We start from the raw sequence: 17,922 nt of genomic DNA, 5'->3' as shown, positions 1-17,922 counted from the left end.
CTCACCCCTTGAGTTGCTGACGGCCACACAATAATCAATATGACACTGCAGCTTGCCGAGTATTGTGTGGTATTGCTAGTGGTGTAATCACACAAGCAACCAGCTCTCAGGAGCAAAAACCAAAGTAATACCATTAGAAGGAGGAAAGAGAACCAACATTGCAGCATAGGGCAAAGGGGTCAAGTTTGGAAGTTAGCCTGAGGTAGTTTATAAGTCTGACCGCTTTCAACTCAACTCTGTCGCCAAAGGATGCAGAGCTAGAACCACCCCAGACATGAAAGGAGTACTCCATACAAGGACGAATCAATCCCTTGTCTAAATAGAGCAACTGTTCAGAAGAGGTTTTCGATGTCTAAACAGGACACAGTTTCTTAGAGGCAGACTTATTATCATTATGTGGAGTTTCCAAGAAAGAGTGGATGTTACAGTAATACCAAGTATGTTGATTAAGTCAAGAGGTAGAATTACAGAACCATCAAAGGAGAGATGAGAATTGAGGAGTTTTTGATAGAGAGAGGGGTAGAAATTGGGTCTTGGAGGCATTAAACTTCTCAAGATTTAGTGTACCCCACTGAGATATCCTGTTCAAGTTTGAGATTATTGAGGAAGCTCTGTCAAAAAGAGATGCAGATCAAGTTAGACAAGGAGCAGAGTTGGAGTATGTAGATGAATGCAGCATTGAGTCATCAGCATATAAGTGCTTTGGATTATTTGTGGAGGAGAGGACTTTGTTGAAAAAAAGAGTGTAGGGAACAGGACAGAAGCTTGAGGGACATCACTACTTATGAAGAGAGGGACACCATTGTTGATGGGGAAAAGGGGGAGGCTGATTTGTCAATAACCACAGAGATAAATTGGCCAGAGTGGAAGCTAAATATGAAGAGCAAAGTGAGGGAGGGAAACCAAAAGAGAGGAGCTTAGAGATGAGATCTTGATGCCACATCCTATCAAAAGCCTCAGATATGTCAAGGACAACTACACATGATTCCCAAAATCTTTCAGGCTTAGTACAGTCGGAGGAGATGGGGAGGAGGGAGCTTAAGAGACAAAATGAAGTTAAGTTGAATTAGAGGAATATTTTTTTTTTTCTTTTTTTTTTTGTCGCTGTCCCGCGTTTGCGAGGTAGCGCAAGGAAACAGACGAAAGAAATGGCCCAACCCACCCCCATACACATGTATATACATACGTCCACACACTCAAATATACATACCTACACAGCTTTCCATGGTTTACCCCAGACGCTTCACATGCCCTGATTCAATCCACTGACAGCACGTCAACCCCGGTATACCACATCGCTCCAATTCACTCTATTCCTTGCCCTCCTTTCACCCTCCTGCATGTTCAGGCCCCGATCACACAAAATCTTTTTCACTCCATCTTTCCACCTCCAATTTGGTCTCCCTCTTCCCCTCGTTCCCTCCACCTCCGACACATATATCCTCTTGGTCAATCTTTCCTCACTCATTCTCTCCATGTGCCCAAACCATTTCAAAACACCCTCTTCTGCTCTCTCAACCACACTCTTTTTATTTCCACACATCTCTCTTACCCTTACGTTACTTACTCGATCAAACCACCTCACACCACACATTGTCCTCAAACATCTCATTTCCAGCACATCCATCCTCCTGCGCACAACTCTATCCATAGCCCACGCCTCGCAACCATACAACATTGTTGGAACCACTATTCCTTCAAACATACCCATTTTTGCTTTCTGAGATAATGTTCTCGACTTCCACACATTCTTCAAGGCTCCCAAAATTTTCGCCCCCTCCCCCACCCTATGATCCACTTCCGCTTCCATTGTTCCATCCACTGCCAGATCCACTCCCAGATATCTAAAACACTTCACTTCCTCCAGTTTTTCTCCATTCAAACTCACCTCCCAATTGACTTGACCCTCAACCCTACTGTACCTAATAACCTTGCTCTTATTCACATTTACTCTTAACTTACTTCTTTCACACACTTTACCAAACTCAGTCACCAGCTTCTGCAGAGGAATATAAGGCACCAAAAAATGCGGCTTTATCAGTTTGAGAATTAGACATCAGGTCTGCAGGGAAGAGGAAAGGTTGAAATATAATAATTACCGTGTTACTTTTGGTTAACCCTTGAAGGCAGAACCAAGGAAATTTATGTAAATCCACAGGACAAAGTTATGGAAGAACTTCAGTAACTATTTCAGTCTTAACAATTAATAGGAGTGACAAGAAAAGTTCACAGAAATTAAATTAACCATATTTATTGGTGTACAGACATTTAGATTTGGTGTTCATGTTAGGGCTATACCTTTTATCATATTCTTATATGGGTAACTGTCTCTCTAATAGTCTTTCTCTGCATTATATGTAGTTGCTTATGATATAAGGTATCTGTATATTGATAATGCATGCCTTTTAGTTTCCATGACGTTAAGAAAAGGCAACCTGCAATGATACAGCTTAAAGTACCAACGCCGTTGGTCGTAAAATTCTTCTCGTTATAGGGCTAACTAGCACTAGAACTTTTTCGTTGTTGCTGACTATTGTTGCTTGTGATATAAGCACCTCAGCTTGCCAGTAAAGTATGCCTTGCACTTTGAATAAAGGCAGGAAGAGGCATCCTGTACAAGTACAGCTTGTTCTAACATTGTAAACTGTACACATATGGCTAGATTGTAAACTGTACAAGGATGGTTAGAGTCTTAAAATGGTTAAAGAGCAGAAGACTTGATTATAGAAGTCATTTTAACACTTTTTGTGAAGGTGTACTAAACTTTATAAGACAAGCTTTGCAGTGGTTACAAGCAGAAATCAAAGCTAAGTAGATTTTTTGGGGGAGAGAAAGATTTTCATGACCTGATATGCTCAGGTCTGATGTGACTGGCATTGGAGTATGAACAATCAAACCATGATCAGTGATAGAAAAAATGGTAGGAGTACAGATGTAGGACTTCATCCTGTCTAAGATAACATATGCTGTATGGTCCTTACAGGTGGAGGCATCCAAGCCATTGAACCAGTATTTTTCTCAGTGAAAGTTAGTAAAGAAGCTTTGCAGAGGTAATAACAAAGCTCTATAAGATTGCCAAAATTTGCATCATGAGAGGGGAGAATAGAGTTCAGTCATGGAACCCTGTGGGAGCTGAATATAGTTTGCATTGAAACTATTTGCTGATGGACTTACTGGGGGAAAGGCAGTCCATTAGAAGCTGAATTGTGTTACATCCTGAATTATTCCCAGAAGCTTTTGAAAATCCCAACTTTAACATGTTTACTGTAAACTTATCTTGGTTCAGAGATAATTATTTATGACGTGGGTCGTTATCAACCCCCCCTCCCCTCTTCCTTCTCCTCCTCCTCCTCCTCCTCCTCCTCCTCTCAGGCTTGAGGTGTTCAAAGATGAGCAAAGACTGCTCTGAATCAGAAAGAAGTGGTTCTCGGGGTAGATCTGGAGTTACCTAAATCACTTCTTGGCCAGAAATGGATCTGGAAGTCCTGGAGGTGAAAGCTGCACTTGCTGTGTTCACATCTGGGACTTTTGGTAGGTTACTGGGGCTTGAAGATATCTATCCTAGGCTGTTTCAGTGAGTCCCTCTTCATTTTGACCTTGCTAAAGCTGATCCACCTCACAAATTGAAACTTGGTGTTTTGCTGCTCATTGAACCTGCAGAGTTTGTCACTGACAGCACAACCATTGTTAAAATTCACTTTCACTGGGTTAGAAGCATCACCTTCCTTTTTCAGCTCTTCCTCAAACTGTACAGAGAACCTAAACACTTCCTCAGCAATATAATCATAAGTGAAGTTGTGGTATCCAAGAAGGTTACCATCATTTTCCAACCGTAGCTTTTCTTCCAGCTGCATTTTGTACCAGATTGATTGACTCAAGCAAAATCTTCATGAAATCTCTCACTCAAGCTCCTCTTCAGCATTCAACAGCATCTTGTTCCTGCTATGTCAAAGGGTGTCCATAGACACAGAATCCTTGGCATCATCCTAGATGAGAACTACATCCCTGACGATGTAGTATTTAAGGATTTGATGGGTCTGTTTGGCACCTCTTCCTCTTCTTCATGGCTGATGACGACCACATAGCAGTGGTCCAAATGGTTCCTCCTGCAGAACTACTAAGCATACATGAAGATTCCGTGATTCATTGGCTGGATTAAGAGATAGTGTTGGCAGGCAGGAACATTATCTTCAATTATCCATCCCTACTGGAGCTTAGGTAGGAGACAGAATTTTCGAGAAGGAGCAGGGCCCTTCACTTAGGGGTCCACCTCCATGAAAGATTGCTGATGTTTCTCCACAGGAGGAACAAAATGCTTGTGAAAGCAATCAGAAAACATACCTTGTGTGAACCATGCATTCTTCTTTAACATATGTTGTATGTATAATAGTCTTTAAAAAAGATAGAAAATCCTTCAAGCATAGAAGAAAAAGGACCAATGAATATATCCACTGCCATCTTAGTTTCCGTTCTCTAAGTCAGGTGTGTACAGCCAGCCATAATTTGTCAGTTCAGTCTCAGTCACTCTCTTTTCAGCTATTTTGTAAATGTATTTAGAGAACATTTTAAACCCACCATGTCTGAAAAATGGCCTGTGAGTACAAGTAAAGCATCCAAGGTGCCCAAGAAAAAGATGGGAATAGACTTAAAAATGTAAGTAATATGCAGGATTAAGGCAAGCAAGTGTGAATTGCATTTGGGTCAATTGCTTGGATTAACTTCAACCATTAAAACAATTCTTGAGAACAGTGAGAGGACATAAAGAACCAGCCAGTCCACCATGTCCTTACTTGCAATGAATTTTTCCCTTGCAAGGAATAATGGAGATGGTGAAGAGTAGGCCAGGAGAGTGTATGTGTAATGTTGGAGCACGACAACAATGTTCAGCAACACTTCAAGCTCCAACAAATTTGTAAATATTGATTAGATTTAGTTTCCTAGTATATTTATATTAACAGTGTCTTTGTTTTATTTATAAACCAACAAAATAACATATGCAGAGCCATTTCTGCTACCAGAGGAAGCCATTCAATAGCATTTACTCTTGTAAGAAATGACACTGTCAAGAATGCATCTCCAAAGGTATCATGTTATAATCCCATTGAATGGATTTTTTGCTTAATGGACACTGCTCAAGAATGCATGTCATTCATTTTGAGAGCTCTTTACTTAGAAACAGACAGCTGGTAAGATCCTTGAGAGTGTGTTTCTTGCTTTTTACCTACAATAGCAGGCTTGAGGTGATGGAGTCTGTCTGCATTGGCACTGCCTAGCACAAAAATACACCTTCTTCTTTACATGTGGCTTGGGATTCCAGATGTGATTTTGTTAGCATGGTTGTTCTCCCCAGTCTCCTAGCCTGCTCCTGAACATCCCAGGTTGAGGTTAAAAACTAATGTACCTTTCCATTACATTCCAATCTCTGCCCAGTGCGTCCAATCTGTCTAAATTTACCATGTACAGAAATGGAGTTTTGTAAAATGTTTCAATAGAAATTCATTTTTAATCCAGTAGGGTCTAAAACATTCATTAGAAGCTAAATTCAGATACAATGAAGCCCATTAGAATGGGGTTTCACTGTATGAATAGTAGGAGGATTTGGAGTGAAAAAAAAGGTCAAGTGAGCTGGAAGAGTGATCTTGACCGTTGAGACTGGGATGATGAGTAAACTGAGGTGGGAGCTTTTGAGCTCAAAAGTGGATAAGCTGTCACCGATGTGTACTGGCCATTCTGGTCCCCATATTTGCTATGATGAGCTATTCACAGTCGGGAACTCATTTGAGTGTCGAGAGGAAAGGAAAGGGCCATGGCTTCATAGTAATTGGCCCAGGTAAAGTCTAACCAATTCTAGTTGTGTTCATTGATTGTGGATGTGAATAGAGCATTGCCTTATGGCAGGAGGTCAGGTAGATGAAGAGTTATACGTAGATGGAGGGATTGGGAAAATACAAAACAGTAGTAAGGCAGAGAAATTTTGAGTGAGATACTTTAAGAGTTTAGGGACTGAAGGTTGTGAGCATAAAAACGACTCATGGATTGGAAAAAATGGTAGAGATTAAGTTGGAAATGTAATAGTGTAGAGGAGAAGCAGCCTAGTAAGAGATGTGATAGTGTAGAGGAGAAGCAGCCTATTACAGTTAGTGATGTAATAGTGTATAGGAGAAGCAGCCTAGTTAGAGATGTAATAGTGTAGAGGAGAAGCAGCCTGTTACAGTTAGAGATGTAATAGTGTAGAGGAGAAGCAGCCTAGTGCAGTATGTAATAGTACAGAGTAGAAGCAGTCTAGTACAGTTGGGTTTCAGAAAGGTCAGGTGAAGAGGTAGACAGAAGGTGTTGTACAGAGGGAATGTTAGATGTAAGACTGCGAATGTTGTTTAAATGAATAGAAAAAGAGCCATGTTTTGTAGTTGTGTATAAGGAAGTGAGGTAGGTTCCAATTGCTTGCCATCAAGGCAGTCAAGTGGACCCCAGGAACCATCCTACCCTTCTTTCTCTGTGGCACTGTTCTGCTTCAGTGCGGGAAAATTGTGTAATTTTTGCTGTCATGAGTTTATTTGAAAATTGAAAGGAAAAAAGGGAATTTAGAATAAGATGTGGGAGTTTTGAGTTATTTGTTCGATGGAGAGACTGTGAGATATTGGGTTTATTGCCAGCAACCCACATGTACATGTAGAAGAAAAGATAGACAGCAACCTGAGCTTGGAAGAGGAACTTGACAAACACAGCCGTGGTAGTTCCTCTTTTGTAAGTGGTTGCTTCTTACCCACTACTAATGCTCCCTAAGTAGCACCTGCTACTCACATATCTGCTGTTTATATGTATGTTAGTGAAGACAAAGTCAGAACACAGAGTTGTAGTGGTGGCTCCTAAGTGCATGATAAGTGGTTTATGTATATTCACTGTGGCTTGTAGGGAATAGAGAGGCAGGAAGATTATCTTTATTTTACAGAATTAACTTTTTCAAATAAGACATGATCCCAAACACTGCATAGTATGGAAACTGTGTGTGCATGTTAGCACTTGCATTGTTTAAAAAGATTGTTGGTAGTAGAATATCTTGTAGAGACATGTACATTAAATGTTTGAGGCTCCTATCTAAATGCATGAGTATTTTGTCCATCGATATCTTTTGATTAAGGTTCATTACAACTTTTTTCATACTTCACTTCTGTATATCAAAATCTTTTGATTAAGGTTGACTTATTTTTTCATACTTCACTGTTTCCTGCATTAATGAGTTACTTCTAGGAACTGACAAAAAATGGCTTAATTTTTTTTTCACATAACTCTATAACTCTATATCCTTTCGTCTCATCTTCAGTCTCCCTGCCTTTTCCTTATATACTCTTTTTGTCAGTCTCTCCTCACTCATATGTTCAAATCATTTCTTCTCACCCTCTTCAGCTTGTACATCCTTAATTTTAATGTTATTACACCACTATTACTATACTTCTCCCTTATCCTGTCATTTTTTACTACTTGAACATCCCTCCTTATATCACATATTGTCTTGAAACATTTCATTTTCAACACATCTACTATCTTTCATATTTTTTCATATAGGGCCCACACCTTACATCCATACAGTGCTGTCACAACAACTTCTCTGTCAAATATACCCATCTATGCCCTCAGATATGGTGATCTCTCTCCACACGCTCATCAGAGCACCTCATCCCCCAACTTTTGATTCACTTCTTCCCTGCTTTCTCCATGTTTCACTCCATTTACACTAATATTTAAACTCCCCTGGTAAAACCTCATGATCTTACATTTATTCACATAACTCCCAACTTCCTCCTGTCATGGATATACCAATTCAGAAACCAGCTTCTGCAGTTTCTCAGTCAAGTTTGACACCTGAGCTTTGTCATCCCCAAACGGCAACAGACTCAACTTCCAGGCATCCCTACCCCCAACTGACTGTAGATGTGCACTTCTCTCCAAAACCTTCTTATTTACTTGCATCACCACACTTCCTAAAACTGATTAAACAGCCATGGTGACAGTACACACCCTTGGTGCAGAACCACCTTAACCTGGAACTATTTGCCCTCCTCTCTTCTTACTCATATAAGTAGACTTTGCTCTCTTAATAAAAACTCCCCAATGCTTCATTTAGATTTCCTTCCACACCATTCACATATTCATAGCACCTTCAGCAAAATATTTCTTATCAACCATACAGTCACCAGGTCCTCAAATGCCATGTACAGATCCTTCTCGTATTGTTTCTCATAGTTTCTTCAAGGCAAATACCTGTTCCACACATCCTCTACTACTCCTGAAGCCACATCTTTCTCCCTAAATCTGATACTCATTGTAGGTCACAATCCTTTTAATCACCACTCATTCATACAACTTTATAGGTATACTCAGCAGATTCTTACCTTGTATTTCAATTTCTAAAAAATGGAACAGAAGAAGGAGCTAGCAGGAATCGCTCATCTTCCTCAAAGGCTCTAGTTAGGATGTCTAAATGCATGTGGAAATACTTTTCTATGGTCATCTTACTATAAAAATCTGATCCACACATCCCCTTCCTTTCTGTAAACACCCTTGCTCTTCACTTATTCTGCATTGAGTCACTTAATCACTTTATCACTTGATATTCTTGCATACACTTTCCCTGGTATACTTCAGCAGTTCCCCTCCCTTCCTTTTCACATCAATATTTCCACTCTTACATCCACCTATTTCCTTTTTTACCTCCTCCCAGTATAGTTTCTTATTATCCTGAAACTTTTTACTTAACTTTCTTCCAAAATCTTAATCTACTCTTTCTTTGCTTTCCTCTATCTGCTTTTTAACATTCCGTTTACATATTTTGTATTCTTCCCTCTTCCTTTGCTTAACTTCCACAGGTACATTCCTATTGAGCAATCTGTCATTTGCATTTTTCCTCTCTCTCACAGCATTTCTAATATCTTCTGTCCACTGTAGATTGCCCCTTTTTATTCCAATATCTCTACCTTGTATCCAGCTGCTGCTTCTACAACCTTTACAAGTATTTCTCAAAACATTTTAGACACCTCATTCACATATAACTGCATTCCAACATTCACTGCACTTCCACCTAAGCTTTCAGTTGCCTTCCTTTCATAGTCCTCCCTGTATTTTTCTGATTCATATTCTCACTTGTCAACACTTTTACCTCTCCATTCTTCCTTACACCATACCTTCACTTCTCCCTAATCCTCATCTGCACAAGAACTGTGAAATGGTGAGATTCTCCAAAGAATCCTATCATGACTCTAGCATCCAGCATAGCCTTTCTCAATCTTTCATCCACTTCCTCATAGTAAATCAAAGCCTTTTGTTCTTCTCCTCCATCATTCCTCCTCCATGTATATTTGTGGATCATCTTGTGCAGAAAAAAGATGTTCGCCCTTGTTCGCAAGGGAGAAACCCCTCTCAGCACAATTATCCACAAGATAGCTTCCATTCTAATTTACTCTAGGCACTCCCCATTTACCAACTATCTCACCAATTCCATCACATCCCACTTTCGCATTACATCACCCAATACCACAATGTTTCTCATCCTCAAAACCATTTATAGAGTTATTCAAATTCCTCTAGAAAAACTTCTTTTCATCTTCACCTGTTTCCACAAGGAATATGAGGGTAGTAGTCATTCTTCCTTCTCCGAAGGGATAAAGACTCATATCATGTTTGTTTGTTTTTTCAGTTTCCTTGACCGGGTCCACATTGTGCGACAGCCAGACTACACTCCAACTGAACAGGATATACTACGCTGTCGAGTACTCACGTTAGGAATTTTTGAGACCAGATTTCAAGTAGACAAAGTTAATTTCCAGTAAGTATGTTTAACACTTGTAAACACGTTGACATGAGATTAGGTAGATGGTAAAGACATTGTGTATCTCTTAGAGCAGTTGCCCAGCTGCACAAAGGTATAAATGATGCTCTCTGATTATTTTGATATGTTCTGACCAGTTGATTTGCATGTAGTACACACACAAAAAACACTTACCCATTAGATTTTCAGTTTGTGTGCCAGTATTTTAGAGTTTTTATAGGGTTTGGAAGGTGGAAGATGAAGCTTCCCAAGTTCAAATCAAATGCAAGAGTGTTACCAACTTCAGTGAATTTTTTCTTTTTCTTTTTTTTTTTCTCTTTGGGAGACCCTGTTTGTAAGAGAGTGAGTAGATAACATAGCCAAGTAAACAGTTGTAGCTAAGTTATGTATAAAATTTTGCTGCTTTTACCTGCAGATGGGGAGTAGTGTTTTAGTATAATCAAAAAGGCAATACCAACTGTCATTAAAGATCTAAATTCTCCTCATGATTGAAGATATTTTGTCATAGTAAGCTTCATTGCTGTTACTAGTATTATTTTGGGGGTTGATGTAAGACCTCTAGCCTACCTAAACCAAGAAAGTATGTCAAGACCAGATCTGCTAAGAATATAGAGTAGATGAAAGCACCAGAAAACAGATATTTGGGAAAGTTATTGAAACTTATGGAGCTAGACTGAAGGGTAATACAGCTGTAACTGGAGTTGAAAACCTGAGGAAACGTTTTAAGGATCATAAAGGGTGTTATGAAATGAGGGGATTTAAGTAATTTAAGAAATATAGTTTGAGTATGAGCATAAGGTCAGTTCAGTGGAGGAGATTCATAGGATTTAGAATCAGAAGAAAGTTGTGGCTGTTGAAAAGCAATTAGAGTGATTTGTCTTCTCTTGATGCATTAGACTGTTCACTTAGAGGATAGGACTGAAATGCACAAAGAATCTGTTGACAGTATTGGGTAGGGAAGTGTCAGAACAGTATTGGCGGCTGTTCAGTAAGAGGAAAGGTTAATAGCACATACAAAATAAGTTCAAAATGGAGGGCAGGGAAGTCCAGAAGGAGCAGTATCAGTAGCTGTTCAGTTGGAAAAAAGGACTAACGCACACACAGAGACAGCGGCTAGCACTGGGTAGGGAGGTGTAGAAGGAACAGTTTTGGCCACAGATCCATAGACTCAGAGCAGAATAGTGATGGTGAGGAACTTAGAGATACATAGGAAATAAATGAAGCAGATTAAGAAATATTTTATACTGTTAGAAGTTGAAACAATTAAGGTAATTTATGGGCTAGTTGATTGTAGGTTTAGAAAAATGCAGAGCATTCAGGACTAGTGCTTGCTAGCTAAAAGAGAGATTATAAAGAAAGTCACAGATTCAGAGGTTCACACTTCTACACAGAAGTATATAACTGAAAAGTAGGTGGGACCAAAATTAGAAAGATTAGTAAGTCAGAGGTTGATGTAAATCAGCTGATACTTTTTTGCTTAGAAGATCATACACTAAATAAGGAAGAAAGGGGAAAGAAGGTGGAAATACTTATTAAAAGTTAGCTGTTGGCTGTGGGATTACTAGATGTGATTTCTTTGATGAAAGAAAGAAGAAAAAATTGGTGGTTATAACCGAGACAAGGGGACATCCAATTATGGTTATGGTTGACTTGGAATAATTCAACCAGGAGATGTTTAGGAAAGCTAAGAAGCTTAAAGTCAATGTGGAATTCACTGGGATATTCATAAATGTGTTAAAGCAAAGTGTGAGAGGGAGAAAATCAAAGAGTACATTCAAAAGACAAAAAGCAGAAGCCACCACTCAAGGCAAGAGGATTGAGCAGCCCACCAGCACTAAAGAGAGAGGAGTATTGGATGTTGATTTTGAGCTGAAAGTAATGCATTTATGTGTTGATGGATCAATAACTTGTAGTAAAGAACTTGAATTCAAGGATTGTACAAGGGAAGTGCACATGATATTGTTGGAGTCATGGAGACAAAGCTTACCAAAGAGTTGAGATTTTACCCATTCTGCCTTAAGGAGTTTGTGATAGTAAAGAAAGGAGAAGGCAGAGCAGGGGGAGGGTTGGCCTTCTTAATATAAGATTGCATTAGATTTCAATAAGTAGTGGAAGATAGCCTGTGCTGTCATTACATAATAGGAAGAGTAACTGAAGGGAAGTTCATGGTGTTGATATTATATAGTCCTCCAGAGAATTGCAGTGACCTAGAACAAATATAGAATAACAGTGAAGTGACAGTTATGATGGTACCTGAAACAATGAAACACTCACTTCATAAGAGATGGTAAAGTACTGATGGTGGGAGATTTCAATTAGAAAGAAATAGACTGGGGGAATTTGGATGCTGATAGGGTGATAGGGAGCCTTGGAGATGGAAGTTTTTAGAGCACATACAGGAAATTGGCATGTATGAGTATGTCAGGGAGCATACTTAGATAAGGGTGCGTGATACACCATCATTGTAAGATCATATCTTTACGTAAACAAGGTATGTGATAGATTAGAAAAGGTGATCATGTAATGCTCAAATTTGACTATGTGGTAGATGAGGATATTAAAAGAGCAGTGGTGAGGTAAGATGTAAAGAAGAGATGCAGTTTTGGGAACTACACAAAATTCTACAATTTCTCTGGTAGTGTAGATTGGGAAATAGAACTCAATAGTCATGGACCATGGCTTTATGGTGAGAGGTTCTGTGAAAGTTACAATAGAGTAAAGACATGGGTACCTCAGTCCTCAAGTACAGAGGGGATGGTAAGAGAGAGGAAAGAATTGTTTTATAGAATATGTCACGAAGCAAAGAGTCTTTGAGATGTGCCATGAAGATGCAGATGATACTCCAGCCAGCCTGCAGTTGCAATTTATAACAACAGAGAATGAGTATAACAGTAAGAAAATCCACTCTTAGATATCTAAAACACTTCACTTCCTCCAGCTTTTCTCCTTTTAAACTCACATCCCAACTAGCTTGTCCCTCAACCCTGCTGAACACGATAAACTTGCTCTTATTCACATTTACTCTCCACTTTCTCTTTTCACACACTTTTCCAAACACAGTCACCACCTTATGCAGTTTCACACATGAATTAGCCACCAGTGCTGTATCATCGGCAAACATCTACTTACTTCCTAGGCCCTCTCATCCCCAACAGACTGCGTATTTGTCCCTCTCCAAAACTCTTGCATTTACTTCCCTAACCACCCCATCCATAAACACATTAAACAATCATGGGGACATCACTACTTCCCAGGCCCTCTCATCCCCAACAGACTGCATATTTGTCCCTCTCCAAAACTCTTGCATTTACTTCCCTAACCACCCCATCCATAAACAAATTAAACAACCATGGGGACATCACTCACCCCCTACCACAGATTGACCTTCATTGAGAACCAGTCACTCTCCTCTCTTCCTACTCATACACTTGCCTTAAACCCTTGATAAAAACTTCTCTGCTTCTAGTGTATCACCTCCCACACCATATATTCTTAAGACCTTCCACAAAACATCCCTATCAACCCTATCATATGCCTTCAGCAGATCCATAAAAGTTACATAAGTATTTCTCACATCCTTCAAAGCAAACACCTGATCACACATCCTCTACCTTTTCTGATATTAGACTGCTCCTCCCTGATCTGATGCTCTGTATATGCCTTCACCCTCTCAATCAATACCTTCCCATATTATTTTCCGGGAATACTCAACAAACTTATTCCTCTGTAGTTTGAACACTCACCTTTATCACCTTTGCCTTTGTACAATTGGATCTAAGTTAAAGTACCGTAGATCTTTCACTGATAAATCTCTTTAAGTTAGCAAAGAAATCATTTTATAGAGTTGAGCCCAAACCTCCCATTGACACCAAGAATCTTTAGTTCTCCCTTTTAATAATAATTTCACTTTACTTCCCATGTTGCTTAAATCCTTTAATGTAAATGTTGCCTTTAGCAACAATAATACTATAAAGAATATCTTAATCAGGAATTCACCAGAAAATACTCTTGGATGCATCTATAAAGTGCCTTGTGGAAATTGTGATAAATTTTATGTTGGTCAGACTGGTAAGGATCTTTCTGTTAGACTTAAGCAACATAAATATAGTATAAGAATGGGACAAGAGTCAAATGCCTTGTTTAATCATGTTAAAGACTATGATCATTGTATTGACTGGAGTAATGCCACCTCAGTTATCAACTCTAATTCTATTACCAAGAGAAATATCATTGAATCTTCTATTATTAGATACACAAAGAATTATAATCTTAATATTAGTGATGGTGTATACAAATTAGATAACATTTATGGATCTGGAGAAGGCATATGATAGAGTTGATAGAGTTGCTCTGTGGAAGGTATTAAGAATATATGGTGTGGGAGGCAAGTTGTTAGAAGCAGTGAAAAGTTTTTATTGAGGATGTAAGGCATGTGTACGTGTAGGAAGAGAGGAAAGTGATTGGTTCTCAGTGAATGTAGGTTTGCGGCAGGGGTGTGTGATGTCTCCATGGTTGTTTGATTTGTTTATGGATGGGGTTGTTAGGGAGGTAAATGCAAGAGTTTTGGAAAGAGGGGCAAGTATGAAGTCTGTTGGGGATGAGAGAGCTTGGGAAGTGAGTCAGTTGTTGTTCGCTGATGATACAGCGCTGGTGGCTGATTCATGTGAGAAACTGCAGAAGCTGGTGACTGAGTTTGGTAAAGTGTGTGAAAGAAGAAAGTTAAGAGTAAATGTGAATAAGAGCAAGGTTATTAGGTACAGTAGGGTTGAGGGTCAAGTCAATTGGGAAGTGAGTCTGAATGGAGAAAAACTGGAGGAAGTGAAGTGTTTTAGATATCTGGGAGTGGATCTGGCAGCGGATGGAACCATGGAAGCAGAAGTGGATCATAGGGTGGGGGAGGGGGCGAAAATTCTGGGAGCCTTGAAGAATGTGTGGAAGTCGAGAACATTATCTCGGAAAAAAATGAGTATGTTTGAAGGAATAGTGGTTCCAACAATGTTGTATGGTTGCGAGGCGTGGGCTATGGATAGAGTTGTGCGCAGGAGGATGGATGTGCTGGAAATGAGATGTTTGAGGACAATGTGTGGTGTGAGGTGGTTTGATCGAGTAACTAACGTAAGGGTAAGAGAGATGTGTGGAAATAAAAAGAGCGTGGTTGAGAGAGCTGAAGAGGGTGTTTTGAAATGGTTCGGGCACATGGAGAGAATGAGTGAGGAAAGATTGACCAAGAGAATATATGTGTCGGAGGTGGAGGGAACGAGGAGAAGAGGGAGACCAAATTGGAGGTGGAAAGATGGAGTGAAAAAGATTTTGTGTGATCGGGGCCTGAACATGCAGGAGGGTGAAAGGAGGGCAAGGAATAGAGTGAATTGGAGCGATGTGGTATACCGGGGTTGACATGCTGTCAGTGGATTGAATCAAGGCATGTGAAGCGACTGGGGTAAACCATGGAAAGCTGTGTAGGTATGTATATTTGCGTGTGTGGACGTATGTATATACATGTGTATGGGGGTGGGTTGGGCCATTTCTTTCGTCTGTTTCCTTGCGCTACCTCGCAAACGCGGGAGACAGCGACAAAGCAAAAAAAAAAAAAAAAAAAAAAAAAATTGTTGATAGAATTTGTAAAATGATAAGTTTATGAACGCTCGTTGTATGTTTTGGACAATCATATGTTTACCAAATGGCATCCTAACTTCGTCTTCGATGTGTATCAACTGACTTTTATTTCTCTCTTGTGTCTCCCCTGATGATGTGATTATTACACAAAAGTGCACTTGGGAACTTATTGTGTTTCATATTCCCCATGGACTCAGTAATATATATGTGTGTGTGTGTGTGTGTGTGTGTGTGTGTGAGTGGATGGATCTTCCTTTGTCTTTTTCCTGGTGTTACCTTGCTCATGCAGGACATGATGATTAAGTATAATAATGATGATATAACGCTACCTCGCTAACGCGGGAGACAGTGACAAAGCAAAATAAATAAATGAATAAATATAAATTAAAGTATCATATGGAGCTCCGTTTCATCACCAATTATGAGTGTTCGTATGTCAATATGTGGGTAATGAGTACACGATGACCTCACAGAAGTGTGTACATTGTTGGATGACCTAAGTGATGAGGAGGAAGACTCGTGATACATATTACCTGGTTAGGAAAGTGTAGAAGAGTAACTTAAAAAGTGTGAAGAAATAAGGGACTTAGAGGGTGATTTTATTGGGATTATGTAAAGGGGAGGGAAGCCTTTAAAGGAGGCATCCCCAATGAACTCACACTTATGGAAGAAACTATGTAACAGTTGCGCCTAATTTTTCCAAGGAGCAATGAAGGACTTAAGTAACAGATCTTGGAAGACAGCATGAATATTTTCAAAGAGAGAAGATGATATCCTTTCCATATTGTAAATACACTTTCTACAGGACATCGGAGTATAGGAATATGGCTTCTAACAGTCCCTTCAAACTGTACCAGACTTAATGTGGGATCAAATTAACATTATTGTAAAAGTCTGTTACATTGCACATTTAATCAGGTAGGCTGAAGACCCATTGGATTGAATTTAGGATGGAACAAAATGACCCATTAGTTTACAATCTCGGCCTGGGGTGCTAGGCATTAGAATGTGATTTTTTGTTGTACATTGTCTCTATGCATCGTTTCTTCATTTCACCAGTCTGCAATGTTGTCTCTACACTCATACCCATAGTTAATGTAAATTGACTTACAATGATTTAATGGCACAACATTATCTTTTGTGCCTTTTGAACTTGTCTAGACAAGTTGAAATTTCAAGATGAAAGAAGATATTCCTTGGTCACTGCTTGCCATTCTGATTCAAATAAGTGCTTGCTTGGTGGACACTTTAACAGATTCGATGCCTTTGTCCTCATACAATTGTAGATTTTTTTTTTGGTACAGAGGCTTATTAGATTGTATTAAATCATGACAGCAGAGTGATGTCAGTGTTGCATGTGCTAAGAGCTCCAGGAAACTGCTCAGCATTGCTGAGGAGCCAAAAATGATAGAGCATCATGAACATGGAGAAAGTTGCTTGCCTACCATGCAAATCCTGTTTCAGACCATGAGGTAATTCAGAGTAGTTCGCTACTTCTTGAACACTTACTGCCTTGGGGGAACAAGGTAAGTTTCCATTACATTTGTTAGTATTTCTTTTATTAATTTTTCTTGGAAAAATATGTGATGTAAAGGAATTGGCTTTTGTCGCACCAACTTTCGCCTTCATTAGTCCAATTGTAGTGTGATATTTAGTATTTCAGTGTGTATGATTACTCACCACCAGTGCTATCCCTCTAAATGAAAGGAGAGTTTGGTTGGAATTAGAGCAGTGTTCATTATAAAGAAATAATCATTCTAAGTAATGCTGTCGGTATTTGACTTTAGAATGCAGTTAGGAAACAAGCTTAGTAGAAACACATTAACTTCATCTCTTCATCTGTATCAGGATCTATCAGACTAACTTCATCTCTTCATCTGTATCAGGATCTATCAGACTAACTTCATCTCTTCATCTGTATCAGGATCTGTCAGACATATCATTAAGGAGGGATTCTCACTTATCACTGGACCAGGCCAAGAGAAAGGTCGTAATATATATCTTTTTATTTTTTTATATTTGGATGCTAGTCTATTTCATTAAGAATAAAGATTATGTTAGTGAATTATATGATGGAATTTTTGGACCATGTTCACTGTTTAAGGGTTGAACTTCATTCCACTAGACGTTTAGGGGGATTTTGGGGCAGGAAGGTAATGTAAGGTAAAATTTAGGAAGCAAAAGCCCAAATCCTTTTTGACTCTTGTTATTAAAAGAAATTTAAAGGCCTTTTAAAAAGTTTTTTGTACCACCAATTTTACAGCATGTTTGATGTGGGTGGACAGCGAGATGAAAGGAGGAAATGGATCCAGTGCTTCAATGATGTCACAGCCATTATATTTGTCACTGCCTGCTCTTCATACAACATGGTTTTACGAGAAGACCCCAGTCAAAACAGGTTACGGGAATCTTTAGATCTCTTCAAAAGTATATGGAATAACAGGTGAGTGGCTGGCCATTTGGGGATTATGTGCTTGTTATTT

The 17,922-nt window shown here is 39.3% G+C and overlaps 1 protein-coding gene across 2 annotated transcripts in view; it reads left to right on the top strand.

The window, feature by feature from the left end:
* Positions 1-17,922, top strand: part of Galphas (G protein alpha s subunit) — a 123,505-nt gene that overhangs the window by 66,356 nt on the left and 39,227 nt on the right. For both annotated transcript variants that reach the window (XM_071686222.1, XM_071686223.1), the window contains 2 exons: positions 9,692-9,820; positions 17,703-17,882. In XM_071686222.1, coding sequence (XP_071542323.1) covers positions 9,692-9,820; positions 17,703-17,882 — 309 coding nt within the window. The remainder of the gene's footprint in view (positions 1-9,691; positions 9,821-17,702; positions 17,883-17,922) is intronic.

This window comes from Panulirus ornatus, chromosome 42, assembly GCF_036320965.1.
Source record: "Panulirus ornatus isolate Po-2019 chromosome 42, ASM3632096v1, whole genome shotgun sequence".
Lineage (NCBI taxonomy): Eukaryota > Metazoa > Arthropoda > Malacostraca > Decapoda > Palinuridae > Panulirus > Panulirus ornatus.
Note: the sequence above shows the minus strand (reverse complement) of the source record. Positions and strands in the feature narration are given on the sequence as shown.